Source organism: Schistocerca gregaria, chromosome 2 (assembly GCF_023897955.1).
Source record: "Schistocerca gregaria isolate iqSchGreg1 chromosome 2, iqSchGreg1.2, whole genome shotgun sequence".
Classification (NCBI taxonomy): domain Eukaryota; kingdom Metazoa; phylum Arthropoda; class Insecta; order Orthoptera; family Acrididae; genus Schistocerca; species Schistocerca gregaria.
Genome location: NC_064921.1, coordinates 710,830,818 through 710,853,265, shown reverse-complemented (window position 1 = coordinate 710,853,265; position 22,448 = coordinate 710,830,818). Strand labels below are relative to the sequence as shown.

At 37.1% G+C, this 22,448-nt stretch overlaps 1 protein-coding gene across 1 annotated transcript in view; it reads right to left on the bottom strand.

Moving 5' to 3' along the window:
• LOC126334829 (DNA-directed RNA polymerase II subunit RPB1) overlaps positions 1-13,556 on the bottom strand; it is a 48,369-nt gene extending 34,813 nt beyond the window's left edge. Inside the window, exons 1-10 of the mRNA XM_049997489.1 lie at positions 13,278-13,556; positions 10,573-10,705; positions 10,345-10,481; positions 9,836-9,994; positions 9,463-9,756; positions 8,377-8,537; positions 7,115-7,336; positions 5,936-6,193; positions 4,980-5,190; positions 3,266-3,356 (exon numbers count right to left, since the gene is read on the bottom strand). Of these exons, the coding sequence (XP_049853446.1) occupies positions 3,266-3,356; positions 4,980-5,190; positions 5,936-6,193; positions 7,115-7,336; positions 8,377-8,537; positions 9,463-9,756; positions 9,836-9,994; positions 10,345-10,481; positions 10,573-10,705; positions 13,278-13,355 (1,744 nt within the window). The 5' untranslated portion in view covers positions 13,356-13,556. The remainder of the gene's footprint in view (positions 1-3,265; positions 3,357-4,979; positions 5,191-5,935; positions 6,194-7,114; positions 7,337-8,376; positions 8,538-9,462; positions 9,757-9,835; positions 9,995-10,344; positions 10,482-10,572; positions 10,706-13,277) is intronic.
• Positions 13,557-22,448: the final 8,892 nt, after the last annotated feature.

Below are 22,448 nucleotides of genomic sequence, written 5' to 3'. Positions count from 1 at the left end.
AGTTATTTATCTTATGACCAGGGTCTGTTGACACTAATAATCAGAAGATATAGTCAATTGAATCTCTTCACTATGCCTGTCTGCAACTCAAAGTGTCATCTTTATAGTGAGTAGCAATGTGTCCTTTCATTCTATTTTTGTATACTGAGTGAGTTGTGAGGGGAACCAAGAAGAAATTTGGAAACAGATTTAATGTTCAGTGTGAAGAAGTAAAAACTTTTCAGTTTGCCAATGACATGGTAATAATGTTGGTGACAGCTAAGTGGAACAGAACAGAGAGCGTCTTGGAAGAGAGATAAGAAGAACATCAATGAAAGTAAAATAAGGATAATGGAACATAGTCCAAGGAAATCAGATGCTAAGGGAATTAGATTATGAATGGGACACTGAAAATAGCAGATGAGTTCCGTTATTTGGGCAGCCAAATAACTGATGATGGTTGAGGTAGGTAAGAAATAAAATGGAGACTGGCAACAACAAGATAAAAATTTCTGAAAAAGAGTAATTCCTTAACATCTAATACAAATTTAAATATTAGGAAGTCTTTTCTCAAGGTATTTGAGTGCAGCCTTGGATAGAAGGGAAACTTGAACAATAGGCAATTCACACAAGAAGATGATAGAAGCTTTTGGAATGTGGTGCGAAAGAAAAATGCTGAACATTACATGAATAGATCAAGTAACAATTGAGGTGGTACTGAATCGAACTGAAGAAAAAGTACATTTGTGGCACAACTTGGTTAAAGAAGGGACTTTCGGTAGGATATATCCTGAGGCATCAAGGAATAGTGGAAGTGTGGGGGAGGGCAGGTGATGATTGTAGAGGAAGGATGAAGGCTTGAATACTGTAGGGCATGCCTATGCAAGTATAACGCAGCTCAGTGCAAATGCAGAAGACACTAGGAGAGTTAATATAAATGTACGCTATCAAATCTAAGTATGGTTGGGCAACAGTACATATATTGTTGGCCCAAATTTACAATCTAAACACAACATTACTTTATTCCAATAAAACTTTGAACAGGATATTTGGAAGTCTTTCTGATGAATAGTACCATCTGACAAGAAATTAAAACAGAATTGTTGAACAATGCATTAACATGTTACATTACTGATGTCACTTATCTCAGTAAAAAGATGTTACCTGCTGAAGGTAAGATGAGAAGCCCATCTGTCCCTTGTTCAGGATCCATTCTATAGAGTACAAAAGATGAAGGACAAATGGAGACAACAAAAAGCCAGACAGCAGCAGGTATCCTAGGGAGCCTACATACAGGCATCCAAAAATCTCTATGGACCCAAAATTCCTCAATAGGAAAATGTAGACTATATCACTATTCTCACTGGTAGCCAAAAAAATCTTGAGGAACTGGGAAGAATTCTAACTTATTATTAAACCCTAATGTATCTGGTACATAAGACGTTATTTGAAATTTGTGGCAAAATCCTCCTCATTCTTGGATGGCTGCACCTCTGTCATTTAGAGTGCAGCAAAGCTCTTAAAATTCTAAAAGCAAAGAGTCCCAGCCCAGACAATATTCTTCTGGAACTCCTACACAGAGAACTATACCTCTCACAAGCAGAAAATTCAGCCTAATTCTTTTAATGTGGGGAAAAGAAATAGTACGAACTAACACAAAAAGAATAATTATCATTTGTAAGAAAGGCAACCCTAGCATTTGCAGAAACGGTTGTCATTTCCCTGCTCTCCATTCCAGAATAAATCTTTGATAAAACTCTGCCAAATAGGCTTTGTACCATCTCTGACAGAACTCACTCTTAATCTTGCTGTGCCTTTTGCTCCTCCAAAAGTACCACTGGCATGAGCTACTGTGCCAGGCAGTTGCAAAAAATGTTAACATGCCACAACCTAACAAAGGACTTTGATATTGTGTGGAAGGCTTTTAAAGAATATCAGCTGCCTTAAACAATTAACATAACTGAATGAAGCACTTCAAGGTGATTTAATGATCAACTTCTAGATAAATTTGACACCTCCGAGAAATTCCAATTATAAATTAGTTTAAACTAAAAATTGAGCTCAAAACAGATTTCATTAAAAATGATTAACCAAACTCATCTAGATAAGAGTTGCAATACCGATCTGACAAGGCTTCTCCAACTCATATAACTAAAGTGCTGTAACCATTGTCAAATGCTTTAAGAGAGTATTTGACCGATATGGCCTGCTGTAAACATACTGAAACCCTAGTTCTTGCACAATCTGCCACTCGAATCACTCTCTCAAGACAATGACAGAATCATGGCTGATGCTCATCTGAAACAGAAGGACATGGTATGAAAGATGCCCAAAAGATTCTGTGGCAGTATGAACTATGATTTCCATTTCCTTGACAGACAGTGATGTGCTTGTTTCTGTTATAAATCAATAAAACACTTCTCCGGAACATACACATCTCTAACCTCACCCAGAAAGTGGGAGGACATGGACACAGTAAACAGTCTGTACTGTCACAATATCTTTGTGACATCTCTCCCATCAAGTCTTTCTCAACTGTCTCTTCAAGTAAATACCAAGAAGATGCTATCTAGAACAGAATGGTCTTCTAAGCCACCAGTGGTACCTACATAAGATATTTCTATAACTGCTAAAGAGAAAACTCGGAAATGAGTGGTGCCCAGTAATCATGACAATTTACATCAAACACAAAATCTCTACAGCCATGATTATGTACCTGAACAGTTACAATGACAAAGGACATTAATATTACTTCATGACCTTTAGTGACGCAGAAACTGTTATTAAGCATTACTATTAATACAGCTGAGCATGTTGACTGAGAAAGGTAAAACTTACTTCCGCGTTACATCCAGATAATAAGCAACTGCAAAGCCATCAACTCAATCACTTATCATTATAATGATAAAAGGGAAACTAACTAAACACTTCAGTATTCCGTATCACTATTCGCTATTACATAGTTAATCCAGGTAACAAATGAGATAATGTTATTTAGAATTTGTGAAATCATAAACTATTACATTATCAAATAATTAATTTTTCGTGTTTCCTTCAAGTAGTTTACCCTTTCTTTATTTTGCATTATTTTACAAGTTACATAATAAATGTAATGTTTATTTGGATATATTTATTGACTATCCCAGATTAACTGAACCCCCAACATGAAAATTATATGCTTTTTTTCAACGGTGATCTCACGTAATGATCTCTCTGATTACAGTCAATGAAAGTTTTGTAAAATGTTTAAACACAAAAGCGCAATTTGATAATTTTATTTACTGACCTGTCCAGAGAGGTTTAGGCTTTAGAATGGCTGGTTGTGGCATCTTTCCATCCCAAATTGGAAGAAACATAAGAAGATTCATCATTTGTTCCTGAAAATTGAATCGTGGTAATTTAATTACAATAATACAAAACCTCAGTAAAAGATAAAAAACTCAGAACTGAGGTAGTAATTTCAAATATTGCAGGAGAAACTGAAGCGACATTCAGGTTTAACACCCTGATGGCACTGATATCTTTGGAGATCAATAACTAGTAATTTTCGACATACAGTTGAGAAGAAACTTGCAAGAGGAGGAACAGACATACTATCAGGCAAAACATACTATTTCATGCATAAAGAAATACCAAGTTGGTATCGTATGTTCACTTTCTAAACAACCACAGTGTGGTTACTGTCAAGAATCACTGCTTCAATGTAAGTCAAAATACTACATGTCTCTGGAACAAGAGTCATCTGTTTTTGCTTGCTACCAGCCTTAGTTCTAATAATCTCATAGTCATATTATTTCCAGATTAATTTTGCTGTGTTATGACTTACATGTTTGCAAATCAATTTATTACTTCCAAAATGAGTAAGTCTGCTGCCACTTCATTGATGGTGATCGCCTTCAATTCCTCCCAGTCATATTCATAGAATGAGCAGTGATCTGCAGCCGAGCTCGCAAAATGATGACAAGTGGTGTTAAATACTGTGGCATGGAAAAACAGCAGAACAAACTGCAACACCTGCTCACTCAGCCAAGAAAATGAGCTGTTATCAAACCGGAACAAGCTTGGCCAACATAAAGAGACTGCTGAAGTTCACTGACATTCATATTAGTGATTCTCTAGGAAAGAAGTGGTTAATTTCAGTCATTCTTTTATTCGACAGTCTTAGTCCTAGTCCATGAGCATCACTGCAATTTGTGAATTCGACTAATGCCAGATCACTTGATATAGAAGTACAACTATGTATTGCATGGATTATGTGATACACTATTACCTCGTAGAGAACAATGCTGTCTTTGTTTCTACAGAGTATCTTTTTTTTCTTTCCTTGGGAGACCTGTTCGTACAGTATGTGTGAAATAAATGACTTCAACAAGCATGTGATATGAGATATGATGTGTGACTTGTGCAGTACAGAAAGTTATAGCAAGTGTTACAAAACTGTTGCCTGCGTTACAATGAAAGATTGGTTGGAGGTGGGGAGCCAGCTCTCTGTGGTAACTATTAAAATCGATAGATCATGTGGAGAAGCATTCAGAATAAATGAACAGTGTTAACAGTTTGGGAAGTAATTGTAGACCTGGCATTTGTAAAGCCATGTGGAAATAGAAGGGATTCATGGTGCAGATGAAACTCCATTGGATAGCAACCTGAAACTTGGAAAATGCTGGAAAGATAAAAATAATAGTTGGCATCACAGTTCCTCCTCCCCTTGTTGGATAATTTGCATTTCAGGTCTGCTAAAGAAATATTAATAACTGTAAGACTGAGAAGTTGAAGATAACACGAATTAAAAAACCTACATGAAGTTATGTAGTTAATCACTTATAACAAGTTGACAATATGCTCCACAAATATAAAAATCATTCAAACTAAATAACATGTTTCAACAACCTTAGAAACAAAATCTAAACAGTATTATTAAGCATTTATCTACTTGCAGTATTTCTTCAGAAGCTCCTGTCCCGTTATAAATTTTTTTATAAATTCTCATTTTACAATACCTTTTCAAGGAAAACATCTCTCTTTGTCATCTTCCTCACAGCTGTGAGTGTGTCCTGCACAATACCCATAACTGGTTTGTTTGCTTGAGGAGTAATGATTTGCCTAGGAGTGATGTGGAGATTTTCAATCTCTGCTCTTGTCTCCATTGACTGTGGCACATGCAGATTCATTTCATCACCATCGAAATCAGCATTGTATGGTGATGTGCAACTACAAAGAAACAATTATTTTACTTTTTCGGACTCTGAGGAAATAGAACTCAACAATAAACACCAAATTAGATACCTAATGCAGACACCTTAAGCCAATATGTCCCACACTATACAGGGTAGTCAGAAAATGTCTGGAGCGCTTTTAGGGATGTTGCAGGGCTGGTTGTAATGACACTGAAATGTTAAAAACAAATTTGATATGTGCACTGTTTCTGAGTTATTCAGCGCTGAAGTTAGCAGATCAGGTCGTTGCATTCAAGTTTCAGTTAACCAAACAAAGTACTTCTTGGGCAACACTGCCTCTGGTAGGCTGCTTGAATGTGAGCACGACACCCCATTGGCTAATTTTAATGCTAAATAACATCGAAACAGTGCAATGTGTTGAATTTTTTTCTTAACATTTGTGTGTCTGTACGATCTGACCTGCAATATCACTACAAGTGTTTCAGAAATTTTTGGCCACCCTCTATACTCTTAATCTACTATAAGTAAGTTTCAAATCTTACTCATTTAAACATTCATAATAATGAACACTCATCAAATGAAGCAATTGTTCTTTTTAATAAATGAAAGAGAACTGAGAAATCATTTGTAGCATTCACACCGGTCAAAAAAACCATAACCAAACTAGTAACTATGGCACGGAAACAAATCTTATGGGAAAATTTATTGCCTCACTGTTGTAATAACATAAATGACATATATATAATTTTTTTAAAGGTTGGCTTAAACTCTGTCCTCACCTGAGATTCATACGGAATGTTGACCATGGTAAAACTTTAACACGATGTCCCATCATTGACATTTTGTGAAGAGTTGGTTGCCGATTAAAAATCACCAAGTCTCCATCACGGACATGTCGTTCTACTTTATATCCACACTGCAAATGCAGATCTGAAGATTTTGGATGGAAACGCAAATCAATACGCTCTCCATTGTCACGGACGATGTATTTTGCACCTGGATACTGCGAATTTCCTCTACGTACCAATTCTTGCATCCTGTAGAAAGTTAAATGATTAACAGTAACACAAATAACATATGTTCCCTAACAGTGATTATTTCGGGTAAGTTATGGGTTTCCTGAAATAGTACTTTAACTCCAAGTTCTTTTGACAGAAGAGTTACACCACACCCTACTCATTATTGCGTGGTTTTTAAATCCTTTCTATTAAAGTAAATGATATAATTATTAGCATTGCTAACTAAAAATTAATAACTTCTTTGAGATTCGCAAGGAAAAACAATGTTATGTGACAAAATTTTTCTTGGAGCGCAATATAGAAACACGTGACAGAGTTGCATAAAATATCCTTTGTCATAGTAGGTGCATACCAAGCAACACCAGTTGATTTTAATATGTTCATAAATGATTATGAACCTCAACTGGCCTATTTAAGAGAACAAAAGGAGGATGTAATGGTTGCTGGTAATTTTAATACAGATTTTCTTATGAATTTTTCCAATAAGCATTTACTGCTTTCAGTATCATTGTCATCAACTTATTTCCTACTGTAAACTCCCCAACTTGGGCACATAATTGCTCAGAAACAACCATTTACAATATCTGCATAGGAACATCTAATTAACAAAATTATGTTACAAAAGTCAAAGACCTCCATGACTTGACATACATTTCCTTCATTAAACATTAATACTGATAAGGTCAAGAAAACCACTAAATCTGAATTCTCAAGGGTAATCAGCAACACAAAAACTGTTTATTTTAGAAAACCTAAAGTTGGGTATAGATAAATATGTGTTAAAGGTAACAAGAAGGAGAGCTGCAGAAATCACAACTTTGTCACTTTACTAGTGAATTGAATACATATTTTTAGTTAAAAATGGCCTGAGAACATATGTCTGCCATTTCCCACTTTAACAAATCAAACTCATATCATAACAGCAAAACACTGACTTACTTGTCAATGTTAAAAGGAGTTACTATTTCAGGAAATGTCATGTTCTGTGCGATGGACCTCGGAACACCAACTTGATCAATACGAAGATTTGGGTCAGGAGTAATTACAGTTCTTGCTGAAAAATCCACTCGTTTACCCATCAAATTTCCTCGTATTCTCCCTTCTTTTCCTTTTAACCGAGCTTTTATGGCTTTCAGAGGTTTTCCGGACTTCTGCATTGCACTAGAACCATAAAGATAATTTTGTAAAACCAGAACAAATAGTTTTCATAAATAAAAATTTCAATCCTTAATAAAACATAAAATTAAGACACCGGAATAATTCAGCATTATTAGAATAAGATTGTAAAAGAGTAGGGTCAACTCTACAAACAATGAATTATAAAATTATTGCACCATTTGAGTTTGTACCTTGAAAAAATTCTGCAACTCCACTGCAATCAATGGAAAGCTACCCACTATACCACTGCTAAGCATATTCGAATATCCAAAATGTATGGAGAGAAATAATCTGCTTATGTCTTAAATATAACCTACACTCTTATGTATATGCACAGAATTCACTGTCACAATTCTGTATAAAATTTGTGGAATTTTCAAAATTGTTGTAATAAGTGAAGGAAAGCTACAATAACAGCTAACATAAATGCAAAAGTAAGACATGTGGTACATTGTGTTTAAACCTACAAAAACTCTCAGGCAAATGTTGTGTACATAACAAGGCAATAATCAAAGTGGACTCCAAGCCACAGTTATCACAAAGTATCAAGCATTATTAGCGGAACTCTGCGGAACAACTGCAAGGTAAGATTCTGGTTTTCTCCAATCAAGACAACACTGACATCTGGGTCATTGCACGCTCTTGTATCATCCTAAACAAACATTTTTTTTATAACTCTACTCCACAATAATTGCAACTGGACGAGAGCCTTGGTTCAAAAGGAAAATACACTCAAATCTATGAGTACAGAGAATAACGCTGGGCTTTAGGCTTGTATGACGATACATTGCAAAAGTTAAAGGTGTTTTTCCCTTAGCTTACATTCATTTCATCTTTGCCATTTTAATAAATTAAATTCTAAACAAATACTTATCATTGTAGCACCATAGCAAAATTTAATCAATCAACTCCATTAACTTTCATCGTTTAGCGTGGTTCATTTCTTACTTAAATGTTCATGTCACCTTATTAAAACACACGTCATAATGAACTGCACTTATCAACTTTTACCCACTGAACATCTAACGAAGAATACAGCTTACCGTGGTAGACCAGGCATATCATTATCGACTAATGTGGCAACATGGAACTGCAACATTTTGATGTTTTCTGATATCACATGTGCTGCAGCTCCAGCCTGTTCATTTCGCATCAGTTCATTATTGGATTTTATAATATCAGCGAGCTTGTGTGTGAGATCATCCTGCAAAACAAAGGCACACAAAATTATTAACCATTTACAGAACTGCATACAGTAACTCAAAGTATGCAAAATAAGTCAAACAAAAGATATAAAAATATATTAAAAACAAAGATTCCAAGACTTACGAAGCGGGAAAGCGCCGGCAGACAGGCACATGAACAAAACACACAAACACACACACAGAACTACTAGCTTTCGCAACTGATGGTTGCTTCTTCAGGAAGGAGAGGGAAAGACGAAAGGATGTGGGTTTTAAGGGAGAGGGTAAGGAGTCATTCCAATCCCGGGAGCGGAAAGACTTCCCTTAGGGGGAAAACAAGGACAGTGTCTGTGTGTGTGTGTGTGTGTGTGTGTGTGTGTGTGTGTGTGTGTGTGTGTACACACCTGTCTTTTTTTTTCCCCCTAAGGGAAGTCTTTCCGCTCCCAGGATTGGAATGACTCCTTACCCTCTCCCTTAAAACCCACATCCTTTCGTCTTTCCCTCTCCTTCCTGAAGAAGCACCCATTGGTTGCGAAATCTAGTAATTCTGTGTGTGTGTTTGTGTGTTTTGTTCATGTGCCTGTCTGCCGGCGCTTTCCCGCTTGGTAAGTCTTGGAATCTTTGTTTTTAATATATTTTTCCCATGTGGAAGTTTCTTTCTATTTTATTTACATCATCATTAAAAGATATAAAAATGTACATGCAACAGTACATAAAGTAGATATTACACTTTGATTTTACAAAGGAGTTCTGCGCAATTAATGAAAGCAAAGCATTAGCATAAATAAAAAAGTGTTCACTACCCTTCCCCCCTCACACACACACACACACACACACACACACACACACACACAGAGAGAGAGAGAGAGAGAGAGAGAGAGAGAATCAACTTGCTATTATAATGACTTTGTTCCTGAGAATGCACTCAGCATTCAACCAACACACCTGGTTTCTTGCAGAACCGTACATAACAACAGCAGGGCGCACTGAAAGTGGTGGCACAGGAAGTACTGTACATATCATCCAATCAGGCCTTGCAAATTTTGGATCCATTCCAAGAATGAAGCATTCTTCATCTGTTATGTGTTTCAGGATTTCCCAGACTCTCTCTGCACTTAAGCTGATTTTCTTCTCTTGTGAATCTTCATTGACATGCTTCCATTCAGCAGTCAAATCAAGTCCAGCGCGACGAATACTTGGCTGGTATCTGCCACAACCTCCATGACCTTGCTTACGAGGCTGACAACAAAAGAATTTCATAATTTTGGTGGATCACAGCAGTAAGTTTCAGTAAGACTGAAATATGGTATAGTTGTACCTGTTGATTGTTGGGATCATCAGGGTTATCTTTATTCAAATCCATCTCATCACCACCTTCGCAAATGTTCTTTCCCTTGCACAGGTCATATACATAAGTAAGTCGCTTTCTTGGCTGACCTTTTGATTTCATAACAACTTCCTTAATCTTTGGATTAGTCTGAAATGATGAGAAATATTGATTTGTTACATTATCAACATAATGATGAGTGCATAAGCCACAAATACAACATTGTTATTATATCATTAATTCATAAACAGCTTACTCGATCAATGAGAGAAGCAAATTCATAAATTAGGGAACAATTTTGTTGAAAAAGTTTAATGTATAAGAAATACAATTTTCCTAAAAAAATTATTTTCTATGCTCTACAGAAACTTAACAGTGCTCCTTTTATTACACTGCTACCTCTATGATTTGAACACTTTAAAGGACGTACATATAAATAGTATTTTATTATTCTACCTTAAAAGACTGAAATAAAATATACATAAATACTACTGTCTTACCGGACTGACGAGAAGCTTTGAACAATAAAAACAAACGCAACGCAGAATCTTTATAGTTTTGGTAAGGAAACCAACATGGAACACTGGCTTTGCGAGATCTATGTGACCAAAGTGTCCAGGACACTCAGTTTGGTTTCCTGAGGAAAAAACAAACAAACAAACAATTAGTCACTCAGAATTAAACCAAGTATAAAACTTATTGCTTTGGTACAACTACAGTGATTTCACCTGCACAGGTCTGACATCGGGAATTTCTGTCCATTACACCCTGTCGTGGATCCATCAGCCCACCGAGCTTTGGTCGACCACCTTCATACGTTTCCGAGTAGCGGATACCGCCCTCTGTGACTGACATACGTCGCTGAAAAGACATATAATGACATATTAAATGCCCATTTAATATTCAGTACCACAAAGCTCTGTGCAGTAGAAGACACAACCAAATCTTCAGCACAGAAAAATGTGATATCAGCATATCTACACCCAGAAAACTAAACTATTACACATTAAACGTGGTATATGATATTCACAGCTACAAGCTGTTATTACATTTTAATGTCACTTGTCTCATGAGGACCTTACTTTCACTTCAACTTCAGTAACAACACAAACATGAATTTTTAGTCTTGGAAAACCCACTCAGTAATACATTTGCATAAGGATAGAAGGAAAATTTTTTCTAACTTTGTAAGTAAAACTACTGAGACAGGAGGAGGATGCAATACAATACATGAAATATCGAAAAGGAACAAAGGTCAGACAGGACACACACTTATGTGGAAAAAGGTAGTCTGTGTTCTTTCTATATGAGCCATCCTGGCATTTGCCTTACATGACTTAGGGCCACAAAAAGCTAAATTTGGATGGCTGGAGATATTTGAACCCTGATCCTTTAAAATGTGAGTTCCATATATTAACCACTGTACCATCTCACTCACAGGTAGGCGAGTGATCTGAATACTGCAAGAGACTCAACTATCGCTTCCAAGCATGTAAGTAACTATAGGTATAAAAATGAATTAACATGGTCACTATCCATAACACGAGGCACTAGGCAAACAGCAAGCACAAAAAGGGATTAAAAGTTTCTTAGCTTTCATATAGTTTCCCATCAAAGTGAGATCTTTTTAAAACACCTCTCCACTGCTTAACATTACAACTATTTGGCGTGTTATGACCTAGTCTTCCACGGTCTATACGAAACATTCCTGTAACACATAAGTTATTGATCAATAAACAATCCCAAAAATTAAACAATTTATAGCACAATTCCACAACAGTAAAGAAGGTAGGAAGGAAAATTAGGTATCAACATCCCAGTGACAACAAAGGTCATTATTCATGGAACACAGGCTCACATTGGAGCAGTAAGTTTGTTGTGACCTAATTTGAACAATCAGAAAAAGCTACATTTCACACTCAACAGATAAATTTAGTGGTGAAATGTTGCTTGTCGCAACCTTTTGAAGTATTACCAAATAACTGATAGGTCAATTTTGCATTAAATCAAATTCCAACTTAATTTCTCCAATTTTATTATTGTAATACTACTTTCCCCTCATACACCTTATGGATTAGGACATTTTGATGTCTAGCCCATGTCCCTATCAATCATCCAATTCAGACAGCAATGTACATCATCGCCCTTTTATATACACTGAAGACTAATTAAATTCCTTTCTCACCACAATATTGCAAAACAATGTAATCGGAAAATTGAGTGCAATTTCATGTACACAGGTTTTTTATCCCGTTCCCTCTCCCCTTTCTCTCTCTCTCAGTCAATAAGAACAAACGTGACAAATGTTCATCCTTATTTAATAGCTTAAATAATTTCCAGTAGTACAGGAATTTATTCAATGGTCTTCAAAGTTACATTCATAAGTGCCTACTTGCAAGTCAGAAGGATAGGTATTATGTGATTACATACAACTGGGAGAAATTATTCATTGTTAAAAAGAATAGGTGCAAAAACTGCTATACTTTCACATCTTCATACTGCTGGTTCTTTCTTTACCAAGTACACAGTTATCTGTAGTATTGTAAATCAACCAATCAAAGACAGACAAGGACAACAGGAAGCAAAATAATTTATTCTTTTAGTAATATGCATTACAATATTCACAAAAATTCATGTAGAACTGTCAATATTTCGATGAAGTTGCTGGTGTTGAAGAAAGTATGAACCACAAGTACATTAGGGTTCCGTACACAAAATAATTTAACAATTTCCTATACCTAATGGCTTCTTCAAATTCACGTGGCAAAAATATCACTCAGTGGTTCTACTCACACACCACTGATTTTTCTATATTCCTAAACAAACGGAAACTCAGCCGAGGCAAACACTGAACCTGAAGCTTTGATGGAAATCATGGTGTTATGTTTCTGGTGGGGATAAAACTCCCACTGCAGCTTTGGTCGCACATTATCTTATTTTAATAGAAAATACAACGAGAATGCAATATTTCCCACTCAAATATATTACTATTGCCCGAATGGATTGTAGACCATCCATAAAACAATACGTCAAATGTAGAATAAGCTACATCATTTTCGAAGAAGCAAAATGGCATCTCCTGCACGGCTTTATTCTAAATTACTGGAAGCTAGTTCTGCATACAAAACTAAACTTCGTATCACTAATTCCCAAGATCCTACTAAATCTACCCACGAATCAACCAAATTTATCAAGGACTTTACTCCTTTTTCTCCTTTTGTGCTGACAAAACACACGCAACACTACAAGAATTTCAATATCTGTCCAGATATTAACAACCTAACACAATCCTGTTTGGGTAATGTTTCTTACAACTACTAATGAAAACTTCAAATTACGCAACACAATCTGGGTACAAAAATTTTGAAAATATGGCACTTTAAATCAAACATTTTCAAACACACAATAGCTGATCCGACTATTGTTTACTAACAATTTCATCTGGAGAAAGGATGCCGAACTGCACACGTTTGACATAACGCACTGGCGCCTTAGAATCATTCGTCGACATCTTGACTGCCTTGTCCCAACTTGTTCCACTGATGGCAACTCCGAGGTTTTTCCCTACTACATCTCAAAGATATTGCAACCAAAGACAATTCCATAAATTTACCCTCGTTGTACCACACAAGTTGAGTACAAGTATCTCTGGTGTGAGGAATCAGAAGGAGTCTTCATCTCTACCTAGGGCCGGCCGGCTTAAGGACCAAGTGACACAAGCCGCCGCATGAGACGCCTAGCTGAGAGAGGCGTCAGTGAGGCTACAGCTATGAGATCTCTAAGCAAAACGTTTCGCAATTAGTAGAGGCCAATCAAGTCACTCAAAAGTGCAAGAATTGTATAAAGAGCGTATCATAATTCAGGTCAATTCATACTGGTCGTCACGCCACGACCCACATAAAAATTTTACGAAGCATTTCGGTTGACAGCATTCACATATGCCATCAATGGACGCTCCCGTCACGCCTCTTCTCGGGAAGAGAATTTTGATGTCGTCTCTAATATCGAAAGCTAAACCGTTTTTGCCACTCACTCACACACACACACACACACACACACACACACATATATATATATATATATATATATATATATATATATATATAGGTAGTGGATTTTGTGCTTTTAATCTTCATTTTCCTTATATTGTGCTTTCTTCGCGGTAAACTGCAAATATTCCGTTGCGACTTGCATATTTTTTTCATTGAGTGATCTTCCAAAAGTAGGGTCAGATATCTGAAAGCTACAAATAATTTAGTTTCTACAATACAAAACGGGAACTGACGGCCACGTTATACATAAATAAGAAAATAAGTTGTTGAAGCAATTTTCATTAAATAAAATTTTAAGTGGAAAAGACAGCTATAATGTGGGAGAAAAATACAGTCTCTAATGACATTGTTAGTTGCATATGTTTAGATTTTCTTGATGTATCTGCGGTCCATGAACTGCAAAGCATTCTTGAATGGACAGAGGCCATAGCCGACAGTTTTTGTAGTTGCAGCTGTGTCTCGCCAAAGTACATTGTATATTTCGGCGTTTCCAGACTTTACTTTACTGTAGTAAATCGTTAGCTTTTCAAATACGTTTATGTCGTCGACAGAAAGTTAATTTAGTCGTTATTAGGAAGGAAATTGTATGAATCGCTGTCGACTTGTATGCTATGTACTCATAAACTCCTCAAAAGAACAATCGCTCAAAATGGATCAAAAATGGATTACTGGAAGCAGCATTCCAGATATGTGGAGCTCTGAAAATTGTGAAGCTTCGATATGTTAGGAAGAGTGTACTCTTGATCCTCTGTAAAGTACAGTAATTCGCAATACCAGTACAATAATGGATGTAGCACAGCTATGACTAATACAGTAATGAACATAGTACCAGCAGATTCTTATTGGCACACACCATAGTGTTAGTTTCTACAGTTCATAGCCCCCCCCCCCATTTTTCTACTTCTTTCAGAGGCTTGCACATTTTTGAGCTCTTTCCTGAAACTTGATTTCAAATTTTATAGTTGAAATTTTATTTCATGTTGGCCTACAATTGAAACAGCATCTAGAAATATTCATACACCCGTCGGAAAATTTCCGTGGCTCGTCTCTAAAATCCGCTTGTGTGTGGTGATCTTGTAACTCCAACATCCAGGATTACACATACATTATTTCTGTACAAATTTTAGGTCCACATGCTATGATCTCTCTGCACACATGTCATGTGCACAGACATTACTGCAGACGGTTCCTTGTGTGTGAACCAGCCATGAATTATCCCCACATGGCTTCTTCCAAAGTAGTCATTACACCAGCAAAAGTACTGATAAGTGGCAACAATTCGAGGATGAAGAGCTGATTCAGTATTGTGTTTTGAGAAATAAATGCTGTGTATGTCTTGACTAGAGCTCTTGTCAGATGTGTAACGTCTGATCGATTGTTTCTCTATATGTCCAAAGACTGTTGATCTTTCTATAGAAGCTACTTTCCTTACTGATTTAACCACACAATAAACTGTGTAGACATAAAGTATTGGTGGAAACCAGTATCTTGTCTCAAGTATATGTATATTGTTAATAATTAAATAACACCCTTTAGATGCCACACATAATACTGTGTCCCGAGATGCTCAAGCAGTTATCATGAGAATGATAAAGCTTGATATTCCGGTTCTCAACACACACTGCCACAAACAAATGTGTCGTGAGAAACGCTAAATCGTTTCCAACAGATCTGTGGCCTTTGTGATACATTTGGAAGACGACATAATTACATTTACTTACTGTAAAGATTCATAAGGAAATTAGGAGAGGTGCTCATAAGTCTGACTAAGTACCCTTGAAGGTCCGACTACAAGAATTTCTCCCAACCGACTTCATTATGTGTCAAAACCAGCTAAATATGACTAAGGGAAACATCAACTGGAAAGAAAACTGAAGCTAGAGGGAGATCTTCACATGAGAAATGAAGAGTAGCTTGTAGAAAATGTTATTGAAGGTTTTGCAGGGGAATATGAAGATGTAGGTAGGATCACAGGAAGTGAAAAGTGATACCACAGTGTAATTCATTAATCTCTACAGGTTATTAAGGATTCCAATTTTTCAAAACTAGTTCAAGAACGAAAGATTTAATCATATTCAATCCCTACACATGAAAGCTGAAAATAAAAATAATTTAAAAAAACGTACCTGAGTAAGCTGATACTAATTTCTCTTATAGATCATTCCCATTTTTATCTGTTGATTACTCTCATTAAGATACTATGTTTGTGGAACAATGTAATGTGAAAATATAATAATTAAAAAAACACCATTCAAAACAATATCGTAACAACACACATTTAAAACTCTTACTTAAAGGAGAATTGTGTTTCCATTGCACAACTATTCCTTAATTCCTAGAAACTAAGGCAGTATTTGAACTCAAGTCTCTCAAGAAAGCAAAATTAAGTAAAGAAATTCATGATAAGAGAGTGTTTTAATTTCTATACATTCTTAAACGTTGGATTACTGTAACTTTGAAGGTGGTCATGTCACTCCACATTTTGTACCATTCCTTAATTTTTAAATTTTCCTTTTTGTATTTTCCTCTAGATGTACAGACACTAGGGATATTCAAATTATCAATTTATCAGCTTATCAAAACAGCTCTAATCCCAAGTACCTTGTTTGTTAAAGTAAGTGAAGACTACATCCTAGTGTATACACTAAGAACTCAGGTAATGAAACTCATTTTGTGTAATGAATGTATAATAATACTATGAACCACATGATGTAGCAAAAATTTAATAAATGACTTCAAATTGTCATTATTTCTTACATTTGTTGGTTAGAAAAGCGTTTTCTTTAGCATGTAATGTGATGCATATTGTATTTGCTACTCTATATTTGACAGCTGCATAATTTGTTATTTTCATATATGATATCATTATTTCTTTCATTTAGTGAAATTGCATTCTTCTTTATTTAAATGAGAATAAACTTATTGATTTGTCATTGTACATATGTGTTAAGTGTGGTATCACACTTATGTATGTGCATATGATAAGTCCTGCTATATACTGGACTTCATCACAATTTTTCGTTTTTGTGTTTCAAAATTTTCCATACTTGTTAAAATTCCGCTTGTGGCATTTTAAAGGGCAAGAATATCAGTGATTCATTTTTGTTTTCATGTGATAAACTTACAGTTGCACACTTTAGAAAGTAAAACAACTTTTTCTTTAACATGCACTGACCCATGAATTCTGGGAGTCTAGCCATCTATTTGATAGCTTTACTATGTTGCATGTGAAGGCTCAGGGATATGTAGAGAGACCAATGCTTCTGCAGCTTCTGAATATAACTCAGACATATTCCCTTCAAATGTAACATAAATATTATTCCTGTGTTCCATGGGATTATTGGTAATGTCCATTTGAGATCTTTATCAGGAGCCTGACATTGGAACAATTTTCCTAAAAAAATATCAGAGAAATTAAATTCCTTCCACACTCCAAAAGACATCCAATGATCCGTTTCGATTGCAGAAGCCATCTCTCACACATTCTAAACTGCTCATTCTCGTCCATCCCCCTGAACTTCCCCTATCCCTTGTCACAAGCGTTCTCTCTTTTTCCTTTATCATTTCTGGTTCTAGTTATAGTGAGGGTTGGAATGTGTATCGGAAAGATAGGTTAGATACCGTAGGAGGTGGTGTCTTCATTGCAGTTGAAAAAAATATTGTGTCTACTGAGGTCGAAGTAGAGGGTAATTGTGAAGTTATCTGGTCACGTTTAACAGGCCTAGGAGAAATAAAGTTCATTGTTGGGTGTTATTACCAGCCAGCAGGTTCCACCGTGACAGTTCTAGAATCACTCAAAGGGATTCTACACTCTGTACCGCAGAAGTACCCAGATCATGCTGTATTACTCGGAGGCGACTTACACCTAGTAGTATAGACTGGGATGTCTATGTATTCATTACAGGTGGTACAGACAAGCCGTCGTGTGAATTACTTTTGAACACATTATCCGAAAATTGTCTTGAGCATCTAAATCGACAGCCAATGGGTAATGGAAATATTTCAGATCTGGTAGCCACGAACAGACCAGACCTCAACGACGGTGTCAGTGTTGAGACAGGGATAAGTGATGAAGATGTTGTCGTAATCACTATGGTTACGAAAGTTAAAAAGTCGGTCAAGAAGGCTAGGAGAGTGTTCTTACTATAAAGAGTAGATAAGCAGTTGTTACCATCCCACATAGTAAATGAATCGACTTCATTTACTTCCGGTACGATGGACGTGGAAGATTTATGGGCAAATTTTAAACACATTGTAAATCACATTTGGAGAAGTATGTGCCGAAAAAGTGGGTTACGAATGGAAAAGACTCACCATGGTTTAACAGCGCAATTCGGACAATCCTCAGGAGGCAAAGACAGTTGCACTCGCGGTACAAGAAAGATCGGGTGAATGAGGACAGGCAAAAGTTGGTAGAGATTAGTGGTGCCGTAAAAAGAGCGATGCGCGAAGCATACAGCCACTCCCACTGTCATGCCTTAGCAAAAGATCTTCCTGAAAACCCAAAGAACTTCTGGTCTTACGTAAAGTTGGTAAGCGGGTCGAAGGCTTCCATCCAGTCACTCACTGATCAGTCTGGCCTGGCAATGGAAGACAGGAAAACGAAAGCTGAAATTTTAAATTTAGCATTTGAGAAATCTTACACGCAGGAGGATCGTACAAACATACCACCGTTTGAGTCTCGTACAGATTCCCGTATGGAGGACATAGTGATGGACATCCCTGGTGTTCTGAAGCAGCTGAATGGGTTGAAAATAAATCAATCACCAGGTCCTTATGGGATTCCAATTCGGTTTTACAGAGAGTACTCTACTACATTTGCTCCCTACTTAGCTTGCATTTATCGCGAATCTCTTGCCCAACGTAAAGTCCCAAGCGACTGGAAAAAACCGCAGGTAACGCCTGTATATAAGAAGGGTAGAAAGACTGATACTCGAAATTACAAACCAATATCCTTAACATCGGTTTGTTGCAGGATTCTCGAACATATTCTCAGTTCGAATATAATGAATTTCCTTGAGACAGAGAAGTTGCTGTCCATGCGTCAGCATGGCTTTAGAAATCATCGCTCCTGTGAAACGCAACTCGCCCATTTCTCACATGATACCTTGCGAACCATGGATGAAGGGTATCAGATGGATGCCATATTCATTGACTTCCGGAAAGCGTTTGACTCGATGACCCACTGAAGACTCTTAACTAAGGTACAAGCATATGGGATTGGTTCCCAAATATGTGAGTGGCTCGAAGACCTCTTAAATAATAGAACCCAGTACGTTGTCCACTATGGTGAGTGTTCATCGGAGGTGAGGGTATCATCTGGAGTGCCCCAGGGAAGTGTGTTAGGTCCGCTGTTCTTTTCTATCTACATAAATGATCTTTTGGATAGGGTGGAAAGCAATGTGCGGCTGTTTGCTGATGATGCTATGGTGTATGGGAAGGTGTCCTCGTTGAGTGACTGTAGGAGGATACAAGATGACTTGGACACGATTTGTGATTGGTGTAAAGAATGGCAGCAAATTCTAAATATAGATAAATGTAAATTAAAAAGATGAATAGGAAAAAGAATCCGGTAATGTTTGAATACTCCATTAGTTGTGTAGCACTTGACACAAACACGTCGATTAAATATTTGGGCGTAACATTGCAGAGCAATATGAAGTGGGACAAACATGTAATGGCAGTTGTGGTGAAGGCGGATAGTCGTCTTCGGTTCATTGGTAGAATTTTGGGAAGATGTGGTTCATCTGTAAAGAAGACCGCTTATAAAACACTAATATGGCCTATTCTTGAGTACTGCTCGAGCGTTTGGGATCCCTATCAGGTCGGATTAACTAAGGACATAGAAGCAATTCAGAGGTGGGCTGCTAGATTTGTTACTGGTAGGTTTGATCATTACGCGAGTATTTCGGAAATGCTTCAGGAACTCGGGTGGGAGTTTCTGGAGATAAGGAGGCGTTCTTTTCGTGAATCGCTACTGAGGAAATTTAGAGAACCAGCATTTGAGGCCGACTGCAGTACAATTTTACTGCCACCAAATTATATTTCGCAGAAAGATCACAAAGATAAGATAAGCGAGATTAGGGCTCGCACAGAGGCATATAGGCAGTCATTTTTCCCTCGTTCTGTTTGGGAGTGGAACAGGGAGAGAAGATGGTAGTTGTGGTACAAGGTACCCTCGGCCATGCACCGTATGGTGGATTGCGGAGTATGTATGTAGATGTAGATATTAAACATAGCTTCAAATGTGCTAAGCTAATGTGGCTATATCATCATTATTATTAACATTAGTGTCAATTAATACTGTTATTATTATTATTATTAGGAATTATTTGTAATATCTTAGGTATGTGTTGTCCCTGCTCACATCCAGAGAAGGACTTAAGCTCCTAATCTGGTCATGCTAAATGAAAAATAAATAAATAATAAAACCTTTGTGCCATCTTGTTTAGTAGAGAGTGAGGTAGAGTGTACTTCACACTGGGTTTGGGCTAGTGGTGTTCACATAGCGCAAAAGTATGAATAAAGGTAGATGGTGTTACCTGTACTGAGAGCATGCATGCACTTATATTCAGTTATGATGTCTGTGAAAAGGAATTTCTACAACAAATGTGTTGTAGACTTAAGTGACATTTTATATGCAAAAAAAAAAATACTCCAGTGCATTGTGAAATTAAATCTTTACTTTAATTTCAGAAAACAACACAGTCTTGCAGCTTGTTAACGAGTGTGCTTTATCACAAACATATTTCAGTTTCCTCCAAAGATAATCATATTACTGTATTTGCAATCATTTTTGTCTCTGTGAGAAAATACCATTACAATTCTCATTACCCGAGTCATTCCAGACTGCAATATGATTCGTAATAGACCAGTTTAGAAGGTACGCTGCACCAGTCGATACCAAACTCTTACTTCATTTAGGACAAGTCATGGTATGAGTTGGATTTACCACATCTACCGTTATTGGGCCTTTTTTCTTAGAGGAAATATGTGATTCTGGTTTTGTAACTGCTACTGTGGTGGATGAGAGGTACGCCTATATGTTACAGAATTGCAACATCCGCAGCCTGGCTGATAAACACCTGCTGGAACGTACGATGTTTATGCAGGATGGCGCTCCACCCCTTATTGCTAGATGCGTGAAAGATCTCTTGCGCTGTCGCTGGGTGATGATCGTGTTCTCAGCCGCAACTTTCGTCATGCTTGGCCCCCAGACCTCGGTCTGTGCGATTATTGGCTTTGGCGTTACCTGAAGTCACAACTGTATTGTGATCGGCCGACGTCTCTAGGGATGCTGAAAGACAACATCCGACACCATTGTCTCATCATAACTCTGGACATGTTTTACAGTGCGGTTCACAACATTAATCCTCGACTACAGCTACTGTTGAGGAATGATGGTGGACATATTGAACATTTCCTGTAAAAAACATCATCTTTGCTTTGTCTTACTTTGTTATGCTAATTATTACTATTGTGATCAGATGCAGCGCCATCTGTCGGACATTTTTTGAACTTTTGCATTTTTTTGGTTCTAATAAACCCCATGTCATTCCAATTATGTGTGTCACTTTAAAGCTCTCTATCTCATTATTGCATGCTTTATTCAGTTTTCAAATTTATGCTGACTTTTTGATCACCCAGTACTTGACGACAATATTATGGAAATGGAAGAGGATGTAGATGAAGACGAAATGGGAGATAAGATACTGCGTGAAGAGTTTGACAGAGCACTGAAAGACCTGAGTCGAAACAAGTCCCCGTAAATAGACAACAATCCATTAGAACTACTGACAGCCTTGGGAGAGTCAATCCTGACAAAACTCTACCATCTGGTGAGCAAGATGTATGAGACAGGCGAAATTCTCTCAGACCTCAAGAAGAATATAATAATTCCAATCCCAAAGAAAGCAGGTGTTGACAGATATGAAAATTACCGAACAATCAGTTTAATAAGTCACGGATGCAAAATACTAACGCGAATACTTTACAGACGAATGGACTGGAAGAAGCCGACCTCAGGGGAGATCAGTTTTTATTATGTAGAAATACTGGAACACATGAGGCAATACTGACCCTTAGAAGCTAGATTAAGGAAAGGCAAACCTATGTTACTAGCATTTGTAGACTTAGAGAAAGCTTTTGACAATGTTGACTGGAATACTCTCTTCCAAATTCTGAAGGTGGCAGGGGTAAAATACAGGGAGCGAAAGGCTATTTACAGTTTGTACAGAAACCAGATGGCAGTTATAAGAGTCGAGGGACACGAAAGGGAAGCAGTGGTTGGGAAGGGAGTGAGACAGAGTTGTAGCCTCTCCCCGATGTTATTCAATCTGTATATTGAGAAAGCAGTGAAAGAAACAAAATTAAAATTCGGAGTTGGTATCAAAATCCATGGAGAAGAAATAAAAACTTTGAAGTTCGCAGATGACATTGTAATTATGTCAGAGACAGCAAACGACTTGGAAGCGCAATTGAACGGAATGGACAGTGTCTTGAAAGGAGGATATAAGATGAACATCAACAAAAGCAAAACGAGGATAATGGAA